At 44.5% G+C, this 26,816-nt stretch overlaps 1 protein-coding gene across 7 annotated transcripts in view; it reads right to left on the reverse strand.

The window, feature by feature from the left end:
* Nucleotides 1-26,368, reverse strand: part of DUSP5 (dual specificity phosphatase 5) — a 29,994-nt gene extending 3,626 nt beyond the window's left edge. Inside the window, exons 1-5 of one of the 7 annotated variants that reach the window (XM_034776476.1) lie at nucleotides 26,244-26,368; nucleotides 16,100-16,193; nucleotides 11,328-12,571; nucleotides 6,144-6,286; nucleotides 2,044-2,263 (exon numbers count right to left, since the gene is read on the reverse strand). In XM_034776476.1, the coding sequence (XP_034632367.1) occupies nucleotides 2,044-2,263; nucleotides 6,144-6,286; nucleotides 11,328-11,721 (757 nt within the window). In that variant the 5' untranslated portion in view covers nucleotides 11,722-12,571; nucleotides 16,100-16,193; nucleotides 26,244-26,368. Of the gene's footprint in view, nucleotides 1-2,043; nucleotides 2,264-6,143; nucleotides 6,287-11,327; nucleotides 14,616-16,099; nucleotides 16,194-26,243 lie in introns of those variants that run through there. The other 6 variants (XM_034776474.1, XM_034776471.1, XM_034776475.1 and 3 more) reach the window with 6 other exon arrangements.
* Nucleotides 26,369-26,816: the final 448 nt, after the last annotated feature.

The following is a 26,816-nucleotide window of genomic DNA, read 5'->3' on the forward strand; positions in this document are numbered from 1 at the left end:
ACACCCATCTACTCTGGGTTTTACATTGTGCTTTCCTTTTGTAGTGCTCCACAGTTAATTGCCATGCCATTAACCCTATCTAGGTCTAGCCAGTATCCTGGTGCTGAGAGGGGAGGTCTGGATCTTTCAGAAGGCCTCCCAATTTTATGCAAGATAGAGTTACTCAAAAGCAAAAGTTAAGGGTGTGTCTACAGAGGGATAAAAAACCCTTAGCTGGCCTTGGGCAGCTGACTTGGGCTCTCAGTCAATGCTGAAAAAATGTGGCGTAGATGCTCCTCCCTCCCAGAGTCCCAGAGCTCAGGTCCCAGCCCAAGCCCAGAAGTCAACACAGCAATTTTTCCCCATGCAGTCCATGCCCGGTGAGCCCAAGTCAGCTGACCCAGGCCAACCGCAGGTGGCACATGGGTCTTTTATCCCTGTGTAAACATACCCTAAGTTACTAAGCACTTGTCTACATGTAAAATGCTACAGTGGCACAAGTGCACCAATGCAGCTGTAGCACGTCCGTGTAGACACTGCCTATGCCCTCCCATCAGCCTAGATAATTCCACCTCCCTGAAAGGCAGTAGCTAGGTCAATGGAAGAATTCTTCTGTCGACCTAGCGTTATCTGCACCAGGACTTAGGTCGACTTAATGCTGCCTCTCAGCATGTGGATTTCTCACCCCGCCCCCACTGAGATAGTTGATAGACCTAATTGTCTCATGTAGACTAGGCTTTAGTAATCAAAATGACTTAAAGGAGAAGCAAGGCCAAAATGGCTCTGCAATAATGGGGACATGCTGTGTTTGTACAGCGCCTGCCACAATGGGGTTCTGGTCCATGATTGTACTGCAGTAGTGCCTAGGAGTCCCAAACAAATAAATAAATACTGAGCTAACCCTGTATTCACTAGGAATCATGGGCCTTCTCCATAGGCCAAGAAAGCCAGTGGGAGTCTTTCCATTAACTTCAGTAGGCTTTGGACAAGGCCTAGGGTGACCAGACAGCAAGTGTAAAAAAACGGGACAGGGAGTGGGGGGTAATAGGAGGCTATATAAGAAAGAGATCCAAAAATCGGGACTGTCCGTATAAAATCAGGACATCTGGTCACCCTAACAAGGCCTGATGTGCAAAGGACACCCCCATACGAAAGCTAGAAGGAAGACTGTCGTCTTTGGAAACATTCCTTTATTGTGCTGAAATTACATGCGTGTTTGCTGCAGTCTTCCAGACACCTAAAGAAACCTCATTTAATTATCTCCAGCACCGTTCCATTGCCCCTGCCCTACGCATGCCTGTAGTCTGTGCAACTTGATCCCACTGAGTTGCCTTGTTGGGTCTTCTCCCGACAAACCTGAATGCAAGTCATATTTGTCCTCAAATTCTGCTCTCTACACAAATCTAGAAAAGAGACCCAGGGAGAAACTATGCTCCCAGTCCACATTTTCCTTATTTGCCTGCTTTAAATTCCGTCTAATTTTATACATGATTACAGTAAGCTTGGCCAATTGCAATGACATCTGGGTATCTGTGAAAATAATTTGTGCTTTCCCTTTCCTGGGAATGTGTGTAAATTAGTTGCTAGATTTAGCTAGAAGAGATCTTTTTTAAATGAATCTCATTTATAAGAAAAAATGGTTAAATGCAGTTTTCCCTTTCAAAAGTTAATTTGTATGCCAATTCCATATGGATTTTGTACATAGATCTAGATTTAGTATTTAAACAGCGATTTTCATATTCAGACAGATGTAGATCTAGTTTTTGGGTCTGTTGTCTAGTAGTTAGGACAAGAGAAGGTGATCAGATTGCTGGGTTTTATTCCTAACTTTACCACTGACTTATCAGGAAACCTTAAACAAAAGCCATAACTGCTCCATATGTCAATTTGCCCTTATGTGAAATCAGTATAACACTTGACCGCATCATGGGCCTCTCATGATTTGAGAAGCGCTTTGAGTTCCTTGGCTGAAAGATGCTATAGAAGTACAGAGTCTTCCAGATTTTTTAAAATTCAGTGACTCTTAAATATTTTTTAAAATTACAGTAGAATAGCTATACCTACCAATGAAATCTATGGCTTCCTGGAAGTGAGAGCTGATGTCTGCCATGTGACTGTCCTCCACTGGGATCCATTTATAACAATACTGCTCTTTAAAGGACTCTGAACTTTTCCGGGAGACATTGAGCAAGGCTGTGATGTGCAGGTTGGCTAGGAACTCACACTTGGAAGCATGGTAGGCACTGCCAAGGTAAAGGAAAGGCAGGATTTCAACTGGACCACCCTGGAAGATAAAGATAAAAATAAATGTTATTTTGATTTTTCCCTCCCCATCAAAGTGAGCTTTGTCTTAAGTGATGGCAGAATCATTGAACAGAGAAATTCAACAGAGCCTGTCTGGTGGTTTTAGATCCTGGCCAGTGAATCATTGTTAACAGCAGAGCCCACACAGAAAAAGGCTTTCATTTTCTTCTCTCCACATCTGTAAGGTCCGAAACCAGTTCCAGCCCACTCGCGCGCATGATGTTTCCTGCTCTCTTTAAAGTGCTTCCCCTTAGAACCCACCCAAAGTGCTTTCACACATGAAGCTAATTTCCCTGGAGATTGTGCGGAGACAAAAAGGTGCCATTTCAAAGCAGTGCACAAAAGGTGTGCCCAGAAAGCCAGCTAGTGCTTTGAATGCAGGGCTTGGAACCCACGCACACAAAGTATGTTAACAAAAAACCTCACGGAACCTAATTTGTAACCAAGAAAAACAAACACACACACACACACTAAACAAATCCCCCCCACGCAGACTTCCGAATGCCTAGATATGTGTGTGTGTTAATTGTATGGCTGCTTTGAAAGCAAATCTGAAAACATAAATGGATTGAAGAGTAAAGCACCTTTTTCACCCACACCTAAGAAAGACTTGCACAGTGACAGCTGGTGTCTGTTTGCAGAGCCTCCTCCGACCTTGGTGACAAAGCTTAGCTTAGCTGCCTCCATTTCCTGCCCGCCTAACAGCAGTAACATGGAGGCACAGAAGTCTGCCACGTCATATGCACCAAACACTCACTCCTGCTGCTCTGGGCCACCCACAGCTCTCTGCCACCAGAGATGTAATCTCTGTTCCTTCTTCCACGAAAGGAAGTAAAGACTAGATGTGGGGGAGGAGGGGGAGAAGGGGAACAAAACCCAAAACACAGCCTGACAGAGAAGCATTTCAAAGTGACTGAATTTGGCAGGTAACTTTCCCATGGCGCGCTCACTGCACAGCAACCAGGCTGAACGGCACAGCCTTCATTTGCACGATGCTGAATACCTGCCTTAGTCTGGCTACTAATGCGGTTATTCAGCACATGCTGGGAAAGCGGCTGGAATCCGAGTGCTTTCCCCTTTACAAGTCACCTAGAGACCCCCTCCAAAAGGGTGCCCTTTTAGTAAATGTTTTGTTCAGCAGGAAAAAGGAATGAACATTCTCAGCCTGCTCCGGACAAAACCGGCCTCCAGGTTCCAGAAACAGAACCCTACTGAACGCAATCATCTTGACCCCAGACTGAGAGCTGTAAACAGGAGTGTTCCCCTGGGTGTGTTTGTGGTTATGAGGATTTCCCCAGTGGAAATCCCACAAAGAGGAAGTACCTATCCTGCATGGCCTCATCACAGAGAAATTGATCTTCTAAACAATATACTATTCACAGAACCTAGTCCTCCCACTCTCACTCATAAGAGCACAAGAACGGCCATACTGGGTCAGACCAAAGGTCCATCTAGCCCAGTGTCCTGTCTTCCGACAGTGGCCAATGCCAGGTGCCCCAGAACAGGTAATCATCAAGCGATCCATCCCCTGTCACCCATTCCCAGCTTCTAGCACAGGGGTAAGCAACCTATGGCACGCATGCCAAAGGCTGCATGCGAGCTGATTTTCAGTGGCACTCACACTGCCCGGGTCCTGGCCAGCGGTCCGGGGGTCGGAGAGGCTCTGCATTTTAATTATAGATTTATAGAGAGAGACCTTCGAAAAATGTTAAAATGTATGACTGGCACATGAAACCTTAAATTAGCGTGAATAATGAAGACTCGGCACACCACTTCTGAAAGGTTGCCAACCCCTGTTCTAGCATATGAATAGCCCCAGTAATTTCAACTGGGCTACTTGGGGGCCTGATCCAACAAGATGCACGGCACCCACAGGACTCTTTGGTGGCTTGTTCCTGTTAAAATGAGTATGCATCTGTTGTAGATTGCAGGAGTGGTTCCTTGCATGTCATACAGGGCAGGAGCTCTCAACCTTTTCAGGCTACTGTACCCCTTTCAGGAGTCTGATTTGTCTTGCATACCCCCAAATTTCACCTCACTTAAAAACTGCTTGCTTACAAAATCAGACATAAAAATACAAAGAAGAAGTGTCACAGTACACTATTACTGAAACATTGCTTACTTTCTCATTTTTACCACAGAATTACAAAATAAATCAACTGGAACATAAATATTGTACTTATATTTCAGTTTATAGTATATAGGTCATAAACAAGTCATCGTCTGTATGAAATTTTAGTTTGTACTGACTTCACTAGTGCTTTTTATGTAGCCTGTTGTAAAACTAGGCAAATATCTAGATGAATTGAGGTACCCCCTGAAAGCCCTCTGTGTACCCGCAGGGGTACATGTACCCCTGGTCGAGAACCACTGATACAGGGAGGGCCGGCTCCAGGGTTTTTGCCGCCCCAAACGGCCACCGCCCCCCCCCCAAAAAACCAAACAAAAAAGCCGCGATCGCGATCTGCGGCACTTCGGCAGGAGGTCCTTTGCTCCGAGCTGGAGTGAGGGACCCACTGCCGAATTGCCGCCGAAGAGCCGGACGTGCCGCCCCTCTCTGGTGTGGCTGCCCCAAGCACCTGCTTGGTAAGCTGGTGCCTAGAGCCAGCCCTGGATACAGAGGAGTGAAAGGTGTTGGAGATCAAAGAAAGGTAGATAGATGCACAAGTCCTTAATGGCTGATAATACATGTGGCAGTTCTTTTCCTGCCCCTGCTTTAAGATTTAAGTCCCCTAAAGTGACATTTGCTGCTTAAGGATTTTGAAAAGGAAAGTGTCCTTTTGCTGACTGATGTACCTGCCAGTGTAATGAGAAAGTCAACAAAATAGAATATTTGTGCTAGTTATGTTGGTTTGTGGTTTTCCTTGTTTTGAAAACACTAGTACAAGGTACTACTGAGCAGTATTTGGAAGGGCTCTTTATTTGACATGTGGATTGCGATTCACACTACAATGGCTTTTTTACTAGTACCCAGGTCTGTTTGCATAGTAGTGGTATGCAGATAAGTCAGATCGATAGCAGATGCAGCTATCATTTGTGATCTACTTAGGGGCTTTAATTCAAGAGGCATCATGATTTCTTTGGCTGGCAGTACCTCCAGAAGAGTGGCCGCAGTTTCTCAGATCAAGATTTGGTTATTTCTCAATGGGGGGGGGGGGGGAGAAATCCGATTCATACAAATATTATTGTCCCAAGATACCACAAAGACTATCGTCTACATCTGTAATTATGGATTTTTTAAAAATAAGACAGATGGTATTTTGATTTTTTTTTCGTATTGCTTGGGATAAGTGAAAGCTCTTTCTGTGGGCTCAGTCCTGTACCAGGGAAGTTAATGGGAGCAGAAGCAGGCTGCTGTGAAATTATTATGTAACACACACTTTATATATATATTTTATATCATAAGTAGTTAGATTCTAAGGTAACTAGATTATAAATTTTTTTGGACTTTTTTTTGCATGCGATGAAGGCAACACGTTGCAAAGAGAACAGAGGATTCCCCTAGTGCCGTTCCCTTTAAGCCCCTAACAAATAACCTACAACTGATCTGAACCTCAGAAGTGCAGCAAATGCTATGTTCTCCTTACCCCCAGTTTCCCTTCCCCTACAGCATTTGTCAGATCATTTTGAATGTGTTTGCTCTGTTAAGTGGTATTTGTTGGCTCCAATCCTAGTCTCAAGCCTTCAGCACTTAAGACCCCAGGAAAACAGGAAAAACCACAGACCCATTCTTTGACAGCTTAATTGAAGCACCAGATGAAAATAACAGAGTGAATTGTCAATTATAACAGGAAGCCCTGGAAAATGTCTATGTGGGGGAGGGGACAGGGAGAATTATTCACAACTTCCCCTAAACACACCTGATCATAAGCCGGTTTGTGGTTGGTGCTCTGCTTCTCACAGTGGCTGTTGAGGTTTCTCTCCATTTCATTTCTCTCTGGGGAAATGGGTTTTACATCGACACAGCACTCAGGATATTGAGAGTAAAAGGTTTCATATCCCCCTAGGAAAAAACAGAGAGAGAAATATGAATTTTCAAGTTTCTGAAAATTTAGTTACATTAAGCTGGCTCAGAAGTTAAGCTTCCAATAAATCAGAATGCTGCGGAATAAATGACCAGTCCCATGCGGTGTTCAGTAACAAAGAAAGCTCCATTCAGTCAAAGTGTTTGTTTAAAAAGGCTTTGTGCTTTCAAAGAAAAACTGCGCTATAGCTAACAATTATTAACTTGCTAATAAGCTGATGGATGCAGATTAAAACCATTTGTGAATGTAAATCTGTTGGATCTGGCAAATATTAACTTCACGAGGACTCAACATTTAATGTGTTTTATAAATGATCAGAATTTCTAGCACTTGAGACAGAAAAGGAGATTGCTATATATAGTTTTCATCCTCTTTATGAGAATTATTACCTATGCATTGGAACAACATAAACAGTCTTGCATCTGAAGAAGTGAGGTTCTTACCCACGAAAGCTTATGCTCCCAATACTTCTGTTAGTCTCAAAGGTGCCACAGGACCCTCTGTTGCTTTTTACAGATTCAGACTAACACGGCTACCCCTCTGATACTAAACAACATAAATGAATTCCATATATTTGCATTTTTATAGGAGTATAAGCATATAGGAGGTATTTGCACTGTGATGATTAATTACACAATCATCAGGGATTGCGACTTAATGAAGACGTTTTGAATGAAATCGATCCATTAAATAACAGCCATAAAACTTAATGAAATCCTGTGATAGCCTTTGACAACTGGATAGCCCCACATGAGCTTTTCTGCACCATTTAGGTATAGTGTTATAGTCACTGCATTGCTAATGAAAAGGAATTAATCCTATTATTACATTGTAACTCAAAGTTTGTCATTAGCTAAACTGACATCTATTTCACCACCATGAATATTCTGCACATCACTTTCAAGTGTGAATGTGAACAACAGCTGGAACAGAAACCATTTAAAAGCCATTTTTGTACTTTATTAATTGCACCTTTTAGTGAGTTTCCAGTAAAAGAAAAAAGGAAGAATAAGTCTTAACAGTAAATTTAATAATCCTTAGGAGGGTGGCCCTTGAGTAAATAAGGCCCCTAGACCAAATACACTGCTACCCCGATATTACTGCTACCCCGGGTCGCGTTATATTGGGGTAGAGGTGTAAATGCAAGATATGCTTAGCTGAGTTGTAACTGTTTAATACTACTATGTGTGGAAGATATACTATGTCAGTGCAGGGTACCATATTAATGGAATTCCTCAAGAACAACGGAAGTGCTAAGGTTTTGAATGACTGCATAAGAAAGCTGGATGTATTCGCTACCCAAATAAAGATTTTAACCTGTGTCTCTAAGGTGCCACAAGTACTCCTGTTCTTTTTGCGGATACAGACTAACACGGCTGCTACTCTGAAATGTGTCTCAGACTTTATACTATGCAGTGTTTGAGAGGACATATGCTGAATGAAATTCATGCTGCTCTTAACACGGGTGCTGGAGTTGCAATATTTTTTCTATTTTCTTCAATGGGCTTTAGATCAGGCCCTAGAAGGATAGTAATTCCATCCATTCATAATTCAGAAGTATACCTTTCCACCTACTGCAAGACAGTGCAGCCCTTTGCCAGTGAGTATGCAGTGAAAGTCACTAGGTCAGGAGGCAAATAAATAAATAAAATACAGGGCTTTCAAGGGACTAATAAAACAATATCCAGGGCAAATAGTGTTGGCTCTTTAGGTAAGTATTAAAAGCCCTCAAACTCACCCACAACCATGCTTTGAAATTGCCTCTCAAACCCCCTGCCTCTCAAAAACACCAAAAACTCTGTCAAGGTTTTGATCAGTTTTCCTTGTCTTCCTGCTGGCCTTGCATAGGAAGAATCTATGTTATTTATAGATTTTAACCATTATATCTATTTATGACCCATATTGTTGTTTTCACTCTTGAATAAGCATAGAAATCCGCCCAAGAGAAATCTAGATCTGTTTTCAACAGACACAGATTTCTCATGGGCAGACTGTGTGTGCAGCAGGCAAATGGTTAATTGCAAGCCTTGGGGATCAAGATATTTGCAGACCATTCTTAAAATGAGTCATCTTCTCATCTGGTCCTCCATCTCTCTCTCCCCCCCCCCTTCCCCTCCCCACCCAACCTAACTTCCTTGAGGTCATTTCTGCAAATACTAGATTGCTCATCACATTGAAGCACAGTACAGATCTCTATTTTCATCAATAATTAGTGTAATTCTTGTTATATGAAGCTAGTACCACTACCCAGCAGTAAGTGGTTTATTGAAAACTTGAGTCCACCACACAGGAAGGTAAAAACGTTGTACCCTTCAATGACACACACACACCCCCCACACACACACAAACTGCACCTCCACACATGGAAGATCTGACACATTGAACACCTAGAGCTAACAAGTTAAGGGAAGCTTACAAAAAAAAAACAAAAAAAAAAAACACCCAAACAGGCAAGATGTACTCAGTACTAAAAGCAATTCTTTATAGAATCGTACAGGGCACTGATTAGCTGACAAGAGTTCTGACTCATCCCTCTATCTCACCATAACTCCCTGGGTCAGATCCCAATTAGCCACACTTTCCCTCTGTAGCCAGTGTCCCCTCTCTTCACACCACCCCCTTAAATGGTAAACAAGGATGACAGGGAGAAATGGTCTCTCCTATTGCTCTTCGTGTTTATGTCCTCACTCCACAGTCAGATGATTTTTTAACACAATTCGACCAAAGCCAGCAACAGCTTCCAGGAAAAAAAACCTTTCAACAAACAGGATGATCCATTTCCCGTACCTGGGATTAGGCAGCAATGTTAATGTTACAGAAAACAAAAATCAAACCATTCTGATGAATGATCTGAGAGTTTCAAAAGTGATTCTTATTTCCCTCTGGCATTTCAGAAGAGGGCATCTCCCGGAAACACAGTGACTTCTAGGGGTCTGTCTCCTTACTGAATCAGCCTAGCTGCCCACTGAGTCAGCCTGGCTTGTTTCAAACCACACCATTTCCTAAATGCTGCTCCATGTTTTACGTTCCTGTGTGGTGGACTCAAGCTTCCAGTGTGTTTACTGTAAATGAAACGGGGTGGGGGGGGGGGGGAAAAAGGGAAGAGAGTCTGTAGTTTTACTAATTAAGGGGAAAGTACTGCTACACGGAGTGGATATAAAACATTTTGCAATAAAACCCCTGCATTTCACTCTTCCTCAGATATATTACATATCCCACAAACAACTTCGAGGTGAGGGGCAGTGCATTACAAGGGAAAAGATAGTCTCATGGTTAAAACACAGGACTGAGAATCAGCAGATCTTGCTCTTTTTCCCAGCTTTCCCTGAGTGACCTTGGACAAGTCACTTAACACCCCTGTGAGGTAGAGGTTGAAAAGCTTAACTCGGCATTTGGAAAATGCTTTGAGCTCATCCAAGGGAAGAGGATATAATAGTGCTACGTATTCCCATCTCGGGTGATGGGGGGCCTTTCTTCAGCCTTGTACCATGGAATATATGCCCGCATCTCACGCAACTACACTCCCCTCTGTTGTGTTGTTCCTTATATGACGCACAAATTGCACTGAGACTATGTGAACAGAAGAACTTATCAAATTACCCTGTGGTCACTAAAAGATTACGCTTCATGCTTATCAATGGACATATTCTCAAGTTTGTAATTCACACCAATCACCTATGATTTACAACTTCTCTCCTCACTTACAAATGCTCTAGTTTCCCAGCATTGCTGCAGTCATTTGTTTGTTTATTGGGAGGGATGGAAGCCTTTTTCTTGGTTTTAAATTTCCACTTTATATTTTAAAATCCTTTCAGGAATAAAACCTTCTGTTATTTTCTGGAATAGAAAATTGCAGCTTGAGAGCTGCAAGACCACACGATAAAGTGTTACTGAAAACGTATGGGACAGGGCTTCTGTTTCTTTACATGGATTTCCCTCCTACATACTCCCCTTTACTAACAGCAATTGAGAAGAGCACAGGCAGACAGGATTTTAAAAAAAGGGAATGAAAAAGCAAGGCTAGAAGGACAAAAGAGTTACAAGGAGAAACGAAGGAGAAAGGTGAGCAGGGCGGACAGAAGAAAGGGCTGATTGCTCATTTTTATCGTTTTATGACCCATGCGTTACACAAAAGAAAAACAAAAGCCAGCAATGAAAATGCTATAAATAGTCATTGGGAGTACTGTATTGGTGACATCAGCCATTGGATTCTCACGCTGGTGAATTACTGCGGCCCCAGAGAACCCAGAGATGTCTTTATAGCACTGTTTTTCACAGATTACTTAGGTGTTCTCTGCTCCGCTGCACACGGGAACAGATTACTTGGATTTTCAATTACACGCAGGAGTTATGACAGGTCTGATTGAGAATTTCCACCATTTTAGAGGATTTCAGACACTCAGCAACACTGCCAAGCGAAATAATCCATTATTCCCTTATAGGTAATTTAAATCGTGCACACACTGCCCAGGTAACAGCAATGTTCAGGTTAGCAGCAGCCCAGCATACCTGTGTGACTCATTAACCCTGCAGATGGCTCTAATTCACATCCATGTTGAAGCCACCTGGTTCCATGGTCATGAACCACACACACACAGGCGCGCACTTTAGCTCTCATTCCTTAAAGGTGGGGTCAGCCACCCTAACATCCACCCCTTAACTCACGTCTAGTGGCCAAGGGACAGACAGGCCCGGGTCTACCAGGGGGTGATTTGCAGGGTGGGGAAAACAAATGAAATGAAACTTCGGCGTGTGTAAAATATGGCTCATGTCCCCAGCCCAGGGGCGTATGTTGCTCTGCGGGGACCGACGCTGTTACTTGGCTCCACTGGCTGGAGGCTTTTATCTGATTTTTGTCGATAGAGAAATAACTGAGTTGGGCTCCCGCTCCACTGCGCTCTCCTCCCTCCACTCCACTCCCTTGTTTTCTAGTCTACCCACCTCTCACTACCTTTCTAAGCCCCGATTTCTCCCCCCCCCCCCAAGTTTCCCGGCGCCCCTTCCCATCGCCCCCCTGACCTTTCAGGAAGCAGACCCTGGCTCCGGTCTCGGGCAGGCTGGACAGCAGCGCGTTGAGGACGATCTGCGCCGTGCTCTCCTTCTTCAGCTTCTGCCAGTGCCCGGTGCCTTGATCCAGGACGATCACCGCCGCCAGGCGCGCCGCGGCCGCCCCTTCCCCCGGCAGCAGCAGCCGGGTCCGGGCCGCCTCGTCCGGCACCACGAAGTTGAGGGGCACGGGGCCGCCGCGGGCCCGGCGCATCACGACCGAATTGAGGTTGACATTGAGCGCGCCCCGGAGGCGGGAGGCCGAGTAGGACAGGTAGGGTCTGCAGTCCAGCACCAGGCTGCGGGAAGGCTCCTTCCGCAGGAGCTTCCGGAGCTGGCGGCAGTCGAGGGCCGTCACCTTCTTCATCGCAGTCTCCGGCCGCAGCTCCTCTCCTCGAGCGTCGCCAGCGGCGGATCAGGCTGCACTGAACGGGGGTCTCGCTTTTGCGTGGCTTAAATTGAGGATGGGAAGGAAGCGGGGGGGGGTCCCCTCTGCTGTAGGGGCCGGGGGCTTAAACGGGCGAGCTTGAGCGGTTACAGCGGGTCCCCTAATCCCCCCGCCTGCCGCTGCGGCGCGCCCCGCTCCGCCGTTGCATTTCCACCGAAGCAGCAGGGGATTCCGTTCGCCGGGGAGGAAATTTATCTGAATGGAACGCCGGCTCCTGACGGCACTGCCCATATAAGGAGCGTGACGTCACCAGCGTTCTAAATATGGGCAACCCCCGCCCCCTCCGCGCTGGGGCCGCGGCCACTAAGGTGGGGTGAGGGAGGGAAGCGAGCCCCTCCCCACACACACACCCACGTGAGCAGCGCCTGGGGGGAGGAAGAGGGGAAGGCAGAGGCGCTGTTTGGTAAAGAGTTAGTCAGACCCGAACAGAGGAAGTTGAAGAACGCCTCAAAAATTCTCCAGTCATCAGCCTTCTTCAGCTCACTCACTCACTCATCACCGCGGGCCCCGTTGCCTTAGTAATGAAAGCAAGGAAGCGTGATGGGGGAGGAGGAAGAGGAAGGCCAGAGGTTGCTCACCTTTCTTAGAATCTGGCCCACAGGGAAGGCGGAGGCTTCAAAGGGCTGCAGCTACCTCATGGGGTTGGTTTTCAAACCTTAGCTCGTCTTCTGATTCAAGAGGCAAACAGGGATGTCAATCGACAGGAAACACAGGCAAGGCCATGTCCACAGTGCGGACGGGCCCTGGTTACAGCCATCAGTGCAGAGCCCTAAAGCAGAGGCAAAACTGCTAGAATTTGCACTTGCACTTTACCCCAAGTTCTAGTACATTACCCCAGTGAGAAGAGCAGATTTGTCTGCCTGCCTTGCTTTTAGCCAGATCCCCAGTGTAGACAAGGCCTAAAATACAGCACAGTCTGGCAAAACACAGGGTAACAGTCAAGGAGAATTAGGAGAGGTTTGCAATGGTAATTGGTTTTAAAGAGGGAGGAGATGGTGTGGGGGTGGGTACAACATGTGGGAATATGTCCTGAAATACATTAACCTCACCCCTCTTTTGCTTGTTACTCTTACTTATAGCTTATATCGCATCTAAATTCTAGATTATAAACTCTTCAAGGCAGGGGACCTATTTTACGCTCTGCAAATTACTTAGTATGCTTGTGGACGCTGTAAGAATCATTATGTACTTAGATCATACCCTCTGAGAGAGTATGGGTGTGGGGAGTATCTAGCACGGTGGTTCTCAACCTATTTAGGCCCACAATGTGTTATGTGGGCCGCATTCAATGCTACTTGTACGGCCCCGAGGATGTCGCATGGGCCGCAGCTGGGGGCTGACTGGGCCGCAGGTTGAGAACCACTGACTAGCACCTAATTGGGACCTCTAGACACTACCCCAATACAAATAATAAATACCACTTAGGGCATCTGGTGTGACATTTTTTTCATTGTACATATGTTTTGTAAGATGACCAAATGGACACTGGCAATACCTGAAAGGTAGGCACAACCGATACACGAAAACATCAGCTCAGAGCCAAACTACAGCAGCCACTAAAGATCCTACTGACACTAATTCAAAACATTATGTATATATGTCATTATTTAGCTGATGCCTCAAAAGTGTTCCAGGCAGCTCCCAGAACATACTGAAGATGCTGTCCCTAACCCAAATTGCTTACAATTTAAATAGATAATAAATGATAATCTACCTTAATTTTTTCAAATACTACAAATATACCAAAGTACATGATTCATCCTAACACACCAAATAAGTAAAGAGGATTATGATAAAGGGACAGGAGGGGAAGCGATATATCTATCTCCAGGGGGTCTGTATTAGTCATATACCTCTGAAAAGTCAGCCGAAATGGATTTGAATTTTTCAGGCATCCCCCTTCTGCGGAATGCCAGTTGTTTGTTAGCTGTGAGGTCAGCCACATCACCAAGCCGCATATCAATCGTTCAAAGCTGCACATTGAAACAACACTGTCTTGTTACCAGGTAGCCTCCAGGTATCAGGAATGTATTCAGAATGAAGCTTAAGGGGGAAGGCTCCAATATTCAATTGGTCCTTTGACCTACGTCATACCAGAAGTTCTTGATATGTAGAGAAGATAGATTTTACAAAGTAGACAGACAACGTGCAAAGAAAATGTTTGAGGTGGCATTAGGTACATGCTATTATTATTTTTTATAGTACCCCTTTCCCCTGCCTCTTGTAATCTCTCCACATGCCCCAGATTTCTCCATCCACCCCGACATCCCCCCAAACAGCCAGTCTCATAATGAGACAAAACAGCCAATCAGATGGTACCAATGATGATGAAAGTCTCTGATGGGTGGGTAGAGCCTATATGCCCCTGCTACCTCTAGCAGCTTGAATGTAGGCATGCTTTGTATTCCCATAGCACCTTCTACCCTGCAGTCTCAAAGAACAGCCTCACCCCCACCCCTGAGGGGTAGGTAACTAGTATCACCATTTTGCAAGTGGGGAATCTAACAGAGAGGTGAAGTCTCAGGCACAGGAAGTCTAAGACTCAGCGTGATCAGAACCCACATTTCCTGCCTCCCAGGCCTGGGCTTTAGCCATGGATCACTCTTCCTCCCCCTCAGGGAATCTCAGCTGTAGAGAGTGGATCTTGGAAAGACTTCCCCTTTAACATTTACTCCCCCTGATTGAACCAGTCAGTGGGTGTGAAGCTGGGAAATTTCGGAGACCAGGCAAGAGAACTCACCCTCTCCAACTAATCCTTCCTTATTCACCTCCACAGAACACAATGGAAGAGGAAAAGAAGGACTTCCCCTGCCCAAGAAGGGGGGAAACCAGTCACAGGACATCTTCTCTACTTTCAGGATGGAACCACAAGAGAAAAGTGAGGGGGACAGGAGGGAGCATGACTGCCCCATTCCCCAGCCCATCCCATCCCAGCCATCTGACAAAGCCCATGGTTACAGTGTTAAATGACTGAGACTCTTTCCTATAACACCCCTCTCACATTTAGGAATATGTCAGCAATACAGGACCTGATCCTGTAACTTATTGCGTGCATGGGGTTAGTCACGTAAGGGCTGCAGAACTGGACCCCGGCTGTTTTCAGTTTGGTTTGAGGCATTGGTGTGGTTCCTTTATTTTGCGATTAGCAGGTGCTCAAAGTGAGAAGAGAGAAGCGGGTTGGATTCTTGTAAAGGGAAGTGGTTGAGCAAGCCAAAAACCACCCTGGTTTAGGTAGGAAACTCCCCTCCCCCATTCTGCCTCCCTCTTGTACCTTCCATCATTACCTCCTGCTGCTGTATTGTCTCTCCCCTCCTCCCCCTTGTTAATCTCTCTGGCTATTTCTTCCATTGTTCTGGGCTTTTTTATCAGCCCTCTCAGAGCAACTGGTCTCTTTCCTTTTATTTTGGACTATTTCCTTTAAATTATTTTATTCTTTCCCCCACAATCCAAGACTCTTTGTTTCTGCTTGTTCTTGGGAAACAATGAGAAACTTTTCCTTTGTATGTCAGACGCGCTGGCACTTGGCTCCTGCTAGAGAAAAGGGTCAGAACAAAGCTTAACTGTAAATACAGGTAAGAGCTCCCACATGTGCAGTATCCAGGGTACACTATTCAAGAATAAAATGCTGCCTCTTAAAAGACCCAGCGTGCCTTTATTAAGAATATAATTAAAAAACCGCTTTAAAAAGGCTTAGTCAAATAAATAAACATTGCTCCTTTGAGCGCTACCTATTTTAAAGGGAAGAGATACGTGCTCAGCCAGGTTTCCATGACCACCTGTTGTGTTTATTAGTATAATCATAGCGCATAAAGGCCCTATTGTGTTAGGTGCTGTACGTGCCCCTTGAAAGAGAATCTTTGCCTCAAAGAGCTTACAGTCTACATAGATGATACTGACAAAGGATGAGAGAAAGGAAGTGCTGTTAGCTGCATTTGAGAGATGGGGAACTGAAGCACAGAGAGTTTAAGTGACTCGTCTGTGGTTACACATGGAAATCTATGAGAGCTGGGTGCTGGACCAGTGCATTAACCGCAAAATAATCCTTCCCAAAGCAAAGTCCTTAAGCTGGCCCCAGTTCGTGAAGCTAAATTTCAAATGTGAGAGAGACTCAAAATGAGGGACAAAACCACCGAGCAGATAGCTTGACATTTCTTTAAAGGCATATGAAGTTTTCCATAATCTTCCTTTCTAAATTCAAAATTGCTGATGTCAAACACAGAGCAGCAAGCAGTGAGATAGCAGGTTTGTGTCAGTGATGCTGGTAAACTGAGGTCTAGAAATGAAGGTAAATACATACCTGGGATTGAGGGATGGTTGGAAGACAACAAAAACAAGATTGGAGAGTTAAGGACCCAGAGATTTGACAACTCTAATTCTCAGTGTTCATAATCCTAATAAAACAGCAAATAATGAATTAATAATCCCTGCATTATAATCTATCTCAGTCTGAATATAGTAACATTGTCAAGATCTGATTTTTTTTTATTGCTATATGCAATCAAAGATATATGCTCTGCATTCCATTACAATCTCTCACCTTGCTTAATGGCACCACCAGTGTGATTCATTGTTGAATCTGACCCTCTTTTCAGAAAGGTGTTGCTAATTTGAAGACTAGTAATTGCAAATGCATTTCTGATAAACTGAGTTAGTTGATCTTTGAGTGCCACATATGTAGATTCCAGCAAATCCGCTACCGTAAAAGGAATTATGCAAAACTGGATCCCACAAATTGTAAAATTAGGCCCAACTAGTTGACGGAATTGGGGTTTTATTGAAGAATGAGTGTACCAGACTAACACGGCTGCTACTCTGAAACCTGTACCAGACTTGGAATCTATTCCCAGCTCTGCCATTGACGTGCTTGTTGACCTTGAGCAAGTCATAACCATTCTGTGCCTCAGTTTCCCCACCCATTAATGGAGATAACACTCACTTTTCACAATCTGAGGATTGAAAATCTGAGATCTGAGGATTGAAAATGTTTCTGATAACACAGATAGGGCTTGATTTTTCAGAGGTGGTGAGCACCTGCAGCTTCCACTGAGTCTAGTTTGATGAGCCAGTGGTTTTATGCACCATAGGCCTGATTGTCATCTTACTTTTACTCACATAACTCCATTGAGAGCTGTGGAGTAACTCCTGATTTACACCCGTAGGAATGGAGAATCAGGCCACCTGCTCTTCTCTCTATTACACCTGCTGGTAATTACTTCCACCTTTAAAGTGGCTTTAAATTGAGAACAAATTTTATAATCAATCATTCCAAATATATTTAACAGTCAGACTAACTCCTGGGCCAGGGGCTCTCATACTTCACAGAGCATGAACCCTCATCATTCATGTTAATGGAGTATCTTCTGAACATCTCCCCTGCCAATCATGAGTGCATATCTCACCTGTCTTCCTATTTCTGATCCCATAACATCCCCGGTGCAACTACAGCAATTGCGTAGGTGGAGAAGTATTTGTATATTTTAGCTGTCTTCATTGTGGTATAAAACCCTTTTGTTTTTTTCATTGACTTTTCAAATCCTATCTATTCTTTTCCTCTCTCTGCCCCTACTCCACAGCACATGTTTCTCTGCCACTTGTTCCCAATCCCTTCCCTTTCTCCTGGCTGTATTTCCCAGTAGCTTAGTCCTCCTCTTCCCCCAGCTCCCCGTCTCCCTTACTCACCCGCCTGGTCTGCTTTATTCATACTTCCCTGGACATACAGCCTGGCCATCTCTTTTTAGTCTTCCATGAACATTTGTCCACAGTCCCCGTGAGTAGTCTTTGCTTCCTCTCTATAGTATAGGGAGTTGGCATATGACATTATTATAGTTTTACATGTTCTGTTTGACTGACCCCATAGGCAATTAGATCTTGGAGAAATGATAGTATGGTGCAAGTTAGTGGGGGATTGGGTTTTTTTTTGTTGTGCTTTCTTTTAAGCAGAAATTAAGCAGACACTAAAGCTGCTTCTCTGTGCCTTGGTCTCTGACTCAATTGCTTCATCAGTGCCAAGCTGTTGTCTACAGAATATAATCATGCAAGTGTAAAAGCATTTCGTTCCAAATAATCTCAAACACACATTTCTCATGAAGGGAAAGAAACTTATAACAGAGTAGAAAATAATTTACATTCCTTAGCTTTCCTCATTTCTCCAAGGCTCCCACCTACTTAACCCCAGGTAAACTTTGTATCAGCTTATGACATCCGGTGAAAGTACACTACAGCTTATTAAAATGTAAAGCCATTGCTCCCAGGGAAAACACTGAAAGCTATTTTATGGATTAGCCAGTGGGCAGGATGAGGCTTGTACTTCGTATCTTTTTAATAATATAGCCTGTTAGAACATCTTTATAGAATAAAAGTCATCCCCCCTGTGCAGTTATATTTTTGCACTTTGTGCTCTAACTGCTGTGTGGTGCTAAGAAGTTTTGCATTCCACTCCAGAAGTGGCTACATTTCATTGATGGGTGAGTAATCAGAGTTTATGTAAAGCACTTAGAGATCCTTTAGACGAATGTGAATGTGCAAAGATAATAAAAGTAACTTACAATTTAAAAGAGGATGAAGGGTAATTTAAAATTTGAAGGGTAACTTCTTAGGCATGTGTTTCGTTCACATATGTACTGTGGGAATAGAGGCCACGACTAAGGGCTTGTCTATACAGAAATGTTTGACCAGTTATACTGGTGTAGTTAAATCAATATAGTTATACTAGAATAACTCCCCATGTGAACACTCTGACTCCAGCATAAAACTAACTTTTTTTCAGTTTAGGTTACACACCTTTCCCAAGCAACATAAGTGAATTAAAAAAAATAAATAAATAGGCACTCCTATACCAGAATAAGAGTCTCCATGGCTAGGTCTACACTACCCGCCTGAATCGGCGGGTAGAAATCGACCTCTTGGGGAATCGATTTATCGTGTCCCGTCGGGACGCGACAATCGATCCCCGAATCGACGCTCTTACTCCACCAGCGGAGGTGGTAGTAAGCGCCGTCGACAGAAAGCCGCAGAAGTCGATTTTGCCGCCGTTCTCACAGCGGGGTAAGTTGGCTGCGATACGTCGAATTCAGCTACGCTATTCACGTAGCTGAATTTGCGTATCTTAAATCGACTCCCCCCTGTAGTGTAGATGTACCTCATGAGCGGAGTTATACTGGTATAACTATACTGGTTTAAGTTCACACTATCTGCAGCATGTATTGGTATAACTCTTCTCCGGTAGACAAACCCTTAAAAACCCACTTCTCTATTTCCCTAACTTCAAGTATGTCGTATGCAACTTCTCTGCCTATAATTGAGGGTTTGGGAGGGGAAGGGAAATAAGGTGTTCCAAACTTAACAGGGATTTCCAGATTTATTAAGAAATTTGCAGTCATAAAAAAAACCCGCTTGAGTTTCTCAAATTCCATCTGGGAAATACCCCAGCCTATGTAACAATGCTGAAGTGCAACCACAAGTTCTACAGAAAAGGAATAGTGTGTAGCCCTGGGCAAATATTCATAATGAACAATTAATTTAGCTTTTGCTTTCTGGTTCCATGTTATCTGCAAACACATGAAATTCCTATAAATCTGGCATCTTATATAGCAGCAGTGTCTAGAGAAGGCAGCTAGACTTGCTCCTCCTCCTCATTCTAAACTGCTTTCATCACAGGCCTTGAGGTCCTGTAGAACCAGAAACATATTTTACACAAATATTTCAGCCTAGGGATTGTTTGCAAATTATGGGCATCTACTGTCACTATTATTCATCGTTTGTGAGCGGGGAGGGAAATCACATGGTATCGTTTCTGCTCCCCGATTGGATGTCTGAAGGTTATAAGCGTGTCTGGGGACGAAAGCTTCTGGCACAAATAGCAAGTGCTGGTGTCAATGCACCAGTCCCATCAGTGGCCTGAGAATATGGGCACTAGGCTGTTGGGATACTAAGACCACTGCCTGTCATGCTGACAAGTATTGTCTCGTTTCCTTTGCGCGTGCACGCACACACACACACACACACTCACCCCCCTCAGGGTCTGTCCATCTCCATCTGCTGTCTCTTGTCTTATACTTTGATCATAATCTCTTTGGGGCAGGGACTATCTTTTTGTTCCGTGTTTGTACAGCATCTAGCACAATGGGATCCTGGCACAGGACTGGGACTTCTAAATGCTACGCTAATACCAATAATATTCGTGCAATGAATGGCCATTCTCCCAACGTTTGTTGGAACAAAAATCTATTCACAAGGAAAAGGGAACCAAAAAGGCAGTGGGAACACAGCTTAACCAGGAAGCGATTCAGCATTTGCCAAAATGTTTATTAAAGATTTCCCCTATTAGTCCCTCTTCTCTAACACTGCCTCACTTGAATATATCATCCTCCAAGCACAGCAAGTTGGTATTGTAGTTAACATGCTACATAGCTTGTAAATCACAGCTGATTTTAGATGTTCAGTTTGCACTTCACACAAGGGCATTTGTATGCTCTTTGCACCACAGGCATTTCCAAATGATATGCTCTATCTGACCCTGCCTTAGAGCCGGATGCAGGGTGGGAGCTAGAAACACAGTCTGGGATGTGGGGGTGAAGAGATACTCTGTAGTCCACCATTCCCAAGGCGCTACTCAGAAGTGTGTGTCACAAATGTGCCTATTTCCTTTCCTGCAGCCCACGGGATTCTCGCAGAAGCCACCATAAGAACCACAGCCCTAACAGAGACCAGTACCAGGAATATTTTAAAGGAGCAGCAACCTTGATAGGCTCAACCTAACAGCCTCCTTTCAGAACAGCCTTACCTTCTTTTGAAGATCACACAAAGTCTGCCCCCCGCCACACACACACCACTTCTTCACCACTTGGGTCTTCAGCAATGCTGTGTGTGGATTACTAAACAACCAACTGATGTTCCCCCACACACACACTGAAGTTTCTGAAATCCTTACAGTACATCCACTGGCAAGAAAAAAAAAAATGTCCTTTTGAACTGATCTGGACACGCCAACTGGAACCTCAGAAACTGTAGATGTCAAAAAGTGGCTTTGGCTTTTGAAAACATCAGCTGAGGAAGGTCTATGCGCGAGAACTTTGGCATTGCACAACCCCACACAGCTTGTGTCCACAAATCACAGTTGTTGTGAGCTGATTTTCACATTTATTTTATTTATTAACAAAATCAAACTGGCTACCTACACACTGCACAAAGCCTGCCTATCAAAAATATACCTGTAATACTGTTCTAGCCCATTCTCCCTTCCCCTTGCTGTGTTTAGTATTGCACTTAGCTTGTAAATGTTTGGACAAGGGATTGTCTCCTCTATATGTTTACAATACCTACACACTATCGCTCTCGCCTGTCTGGGGCTTCTAGGTGCTATCGTAACACAAATACATAATTATAGCTGCTAGAGTGGTGCACTGGTAGCCACCGAGCATTACCAGTAGATCACAGATTTCTCACCATGAAACAACTTTACTTAGCGTAACTCATCTGAAAACAAGTTTCCTTTGAAGGCAGTGAGTAGTGTACAGCAAATGGAGTTTTCTGTCATTTCCCTCTTTCCATTTCCTTCTTTTAGTGGAAGAAGGGGATGAAAAGATCCAATGCAAAAACACACTGATAACGGACAGTGACCCATAGAATTATGGCTAGACATGCAGAATAATCATAAATGTTACATGATTTATTGACCACTCCTCCTTGTCATAAGCTAGGCACAAAGCTTTTGTATTTGCATTTCCCCCCCGCATTTACTGATTCTATATATGAAGAGGAGAGAAACACACATCTTGCAGGGATACTGCATAGGAAATACCTGTATATTTTAGGATCTAAAGAAACTGACATTGTCCCAGAGCAGTTCCCAAATTTGGGTTCAGTATTTGCTTCAATCCTTACCGATTGGCAAACTGTATTTAGGCAGAGTAAATCTGAAGTGGTTAAAAACAGGTCTGGTAAACATGGTTCTGTAGTCACCCACAGCTGGAGCCAGGTGAGCTAAATCTTCCCCCATAACCAGGCCTTAAATTCAACCAGAGCTTTCCAGCACGGAGACCTGGCAGGCCCGGTGGGGCTGAAACCCTGAGCCCTGAATGGGGGTGTGGGGATAAATGGGGGACTCCAGGAAATACTGTGAGAATTAAAGCCTTGGCCATAACAGATTATACACCAGGTTTTGCTCAGGGCATAGCGACAATATCTTTGGGATAGGAAAGAAACTCCAGTCCAAGATTTCACTCTGATTGACATTAGGTTATCCTAATGGATTATGCAAAGGGAAGAGACTGAGGAAGTGCTACATCTGTCTGATGATAAAGCAGACTCACTTAGCTTACATCCTACCTAGACAAATCAGCCTATTATTATCCCCCAGGGCAAATGCTTCTTGAAGCAAACAGTTGGGGTTCCCAAGCAAGAGCTAGAGAGTTCTGCAGACACTTGGTGCTTAAAGTGGTCTCGGCAGCCTGCAGCCCATCTGCACTCGCTTTCTCAACATTGCTAACACCTAGGGCTTGTCTAATCGAGGACAATAGGTGCATTTAAAAGGGCAGAGAGAGCAAGATGTATTTTAACATGTTAGTTGGTTATCTGGTAGCCTAAGCTCCCCACTAGGGTTCACCTTGACCAGTTCACATGTTAAAATGCAATTTACTCTGTCTACACTGAAGTGTTAAACGATGGTAGTTAAAACATATTAGCTGCTGTGTTTTAAGAATACACTTTTTACCCTAATCTAGACAGTGCCCAAGCTCTGATACTAGGAAAGTGCTCAGCATCCCATCCCATCTCCTAGAACTGGAAGGGACCTTGAAAGGTCATTGAGTCCAGCCCCCTGCCTTCACTAGCAGGACCAAGTACTGATTTTACCCCAGATCCCCAAGTGGCCCCCTCAAGGATTGAACTCACAACCCTGGGTTTAGCAGGCCAATGCTCAAACCACTGAGCTATCCCTCCCCCCTATGCACCTGGCAGGATTGGTTCTTAACAATACAGCATGGTACTTCCCAACAGAAAGCCCAGTCACATGATACAGGGTCAGACAAAGAAACCAACTTTACCTTCTGAAAAGGGTAGGAAAATCAAGAAGAGGCCTCAGGCAAGTAGACCCTACTCCCGCATGCTGGTGCCCTACGGAGTTCAGTGCAATCAGGCTGTTTTAAAGGAGTATATTAGCTGCAAATGTGTCTTTCTGGCTCCATCAGGATGGAAGTGCCTTGGGACAGGGTGAAATGGGAGGTCTATCGACCTCTGCTCTGGCCCTCTTGGTTCCCTTTAATCAGCACTATCACAACTCTGGCCGTGCCAAACAAACGAAGTGAGCTAGAGAGAGACACATTTTATATTGATTTGACATTTAAATGAAAACCATCGTGCTTTTCAAATGGACCCCATACTAAACAACAGTGAAGGTGAAGTCAGACATCTTTAAAAGCTATCTGTGGCTTCCCGCTTTTGAAACTGGAAATCTACTATATCTGCTCTCAAGCCTCGTCTCAAGAAATCTCCAGGCCCATCAGACTTCATAAACTAACACCTGGTATCCAGCCTCCCAATTCCTGAGCAAGGTAATGAAGAAAGTGGGCAAACACCTATGCAAAGAAGTGCCCTATAGAGGCAGAGAAGGATGCCCATAACTGTACACATGGACCTGTCTGCAGCATTCAATAGTACTGATCAGAGCATGGTGCTATCCTCTCAGACGTGTTACTGGATCAATGAAAAACACTGAACTGGTGCCAGTGGATGGATGGATGGATGGCCCTAGAGAGTGCTGATGGGCAATTTGTTCTTCCACCTCCAGACATCAGCACCTGGCTGGAGCTAAACCAGAGCAAAAGCAGAGGTGAGTGGGAAGCGGGAAAATGGTTAGCTACTACCATCATCTCTTCCATTAAAGATTGTGAGGCGCTAAGATATTACTGTGATGGAGACCATGTAAGTATCTTCGATAGAGTCTCAAAATAGCTACAGCTGTGAAAAATACCTTCCTCCAACTATGACTGGCTAGAAAACTGCCTCATCCTATCAGGCTGATCCATGCATTAGCAACCATACTACAATGCACTATATCAAGGCATGAGCACAAAGACCTCCAGAACAGCTTAAATTAGACCGGAATGCATCAGTCATAATTTTTCCACAACAGGCAACTTTATCCATTTATTCAGCTTCCGTTCTTTGCCTGAGTCTTGGGCTAGAAATTCACTGCCTGAATAGAAGACAGTTATCCAGTCCAGTGACTATCGATAGCATGTTTAGAATACATGCTTATTGCCTTGTGCTTTAGCTGTCAGTATATATCAAATCAGTTTGGACACACTATGAGAAGCTGTGCTACAGTACACAGAGCCCTGTCACGCTGAATGCCATGTGGAGACCTATCAAGGGAGGCAGGATGCAGTCTGACATGCTGAGCCCAACGCAGAAAGAAGTGGATGCACATCCAGAAATAAATCCTTATTCTAGTGGACACTAGTTTACTAAAGGCAAGTACCTTACTGCAAATAATTCATTCACTCACTCACTGATGGATGGGCGGCGTGTGCATCCATTCAGCATTTATTTGGGCACGATGAAAGTGGTTATCATGAGATTTGAATCAGACCCATGGGATTATGAGATGCATTTTATTGCAGTGGCACATAATTCTATCCTGTTAATTCTTTACCTGAGCACAGTTCAATGGGAAACAAAGCCCATTAGCAAACAGAGATTAGGTGTTGATATTTGCTTGCTGTTCAATGGAATGGCTCCAGCAGCATGCAAAGAAGCAGCCACAGCGACATCTGCATAGGGGCGGTCTCCTGTTTCTCAGGTTAGGCATCACCATAGCTACAGTGCTTAGGGTGTGAAAAATTCACACCCCTGAGTGCCAGAGTTAAACCAACCTAACTCCTGCTGTAGATGCATCTCGGTCGACAAAAGAATTCTTCCTTCGACCTAGCTTCCACCGCTTCGGGAGGTGATGGAAAAGCCCCTTCCTTCGTTGTAGGAAGTATCTACATTACGCTATTACAACGGCATAGCTGCAGTGTTGTTGCTGTGCTGGAGCAGAGCCCATAGTGTAGACATGCCCTCAGCCTTGTTTCTTCTCTTCCATGCAGGGTATAGCAGAGTTCAAGTAAAGCAGAAGGATGCTAGTTTTGTTTCCAGTTACAGTAATCTTCTAACTCCATGATGATTAATTGCAAAACTGTTTTACCGGAACCCAAACATAACAAGGCATCTGTACAAGGTATTGGGCTTAATACAGGAATAAGAGGACAAAATTATACCCTAGGTGTCTATTAACATGATTTTAAAACACTGATGCAACATGGCTTGGTCATATCCACATATGTCCGCCAAGCCATGCTGTAAACTAGCTCTGTTTGAATTGGGAATAAACGGTGTTTAAAACACTAACAAATGGTCTTTTGACCATTGTGAACCAGACAAGAACAAGACAGGGCTTGTCCCCACCAGAGCAATGTACATTCTAGTGTGCACTAGCGTGTTGCGTACGAACTGGCCCATATGGACACTGCTGAGTGCACTAAAAGTTCCCTAGTGTGAGTTAATATAGTACTGTTTGAAATGGGACTACATTTGTATGCACTAGGGAACTTTTAGTGCATGCCAATAAGGTCCATGTGCACTACTTGTATAACGTGCTAGTGCACAATGGAATTTCACACTTCTAATGTTCACTAACACACTGTGCAGACAAGCCCTAAGCAGCATATCCTTGGACCTGCGAGCTGAGGTGTTCTCAGGGGGAAGTCGTTCTTTTTAACAGCTCAAGCTGTATAACAGTGCACCAGGGCTATTGCCACCCCAGAGTTCCAATCACAAGCGAATGCTGTATTTTTAAGACAAAAATCACACCATTCAAATAACTGAGCATGTGATAGACGTGCAATAAAGAGTGTTGCAGTAATTGGCTTTTACATTGCAGCCATAGATCTCAACGTTCTTTACAAAGAAAGGCTGGGACCATATGTCCCCATTTTTCAGATGGGGAAACTGAGCCCCAGAAAATGGAAGTGCCTTGCCCAAGGTTACCCATCATGTCCAATGGCTGAGCTGGGATCTCCCCCGCCCCTGATTCCCAGGCCAGTGCCCTAATCTAAACCTAATCCTGTGCAGCTGTTTAAGGTACTCGCTTTTTTCTGTCAGACAGCTGGGCTTTCTTGTCTTTATATCAAAATTGACATGTGTTAGCAGCAGTGCAAGTAGGGTGGTCCAGGCCGGTATGCCGTACCAGCAAGATATTTATAGCTGGTACAGTGTACCGGAAAGACACAGGACAGGAGAAGCAGAATGTAGGGCCACTGGGCGGCCCCATGCTGGCAGCTCCTCCAGCGCAGCTGGAGCGCCCCCAATCCCACCCTACAGCCCAGTCCTCCAGCGGGGCTGCTGCTGTACAGAGGGAAGACACTCTATGTGAAAGGGCTGAGGGCAGACCCACGACTTACCTGTGCCAGGCGGTAACTGTGTTCCCTTCAGTCTGTTGTATTTGTACATACACAGGCCCTTAGAATCTCAGCACTAGACCACCAGTCACAGGTGCTGCACGGGCAGGAGGACCCAGGCTTAGTAGAGAGCTGCGTGGGGAAGCATACAAGGTACTTACTTACGTCATGCCTAGCTGTAGTTATTTAACAGCTGGCTAGTCTTAAAAACAACACCTAGAAGTACAGTTTAACACCTGTGGTTCCAAGAGACTCTAGGATGCTGAAAGCATCCCCATTCTTCCGGCTTTCAGACTGCCTTGACCGTGCAATTTCTTAAACCTCGTCTTATCTCCCTTGAATCTGATGTAAAGGCTTTGTAGAGAGTGAGCCACAAGAAGCCATTTTCTGTCTAACGGCAGAGATAAAATCTGGGCCAAGGAGGAAGTTTGCTGTTTTGTTCTGTAGAGAGACTCAGGGATTCTTCAAATATGGGGAGGGATAGCACAGTGGTTAGAGCATTGGCCTGCTAAACCCAGGGTTGTGAGTTCAAGTAAAAATCTGTCTGGGGATTAGTCCTCCCTTGAGCAGCAGGTT

The sequence above is a fragment of the Trachemys scripta genome, chromosome 7 (assembly GCF_013100865.1).
Source record: "Trachemys scripta elegans isolate TJP31775 chromosome 7, CAS_Tse_1.0, whole genome shotgun sequence".
Classification (NCBI taxonomy): domain Eukaryota; kingdom Metazoa; phylum Chordata; order Testudines; family Emydidae; genus Trachemys; species Trachemys scripta.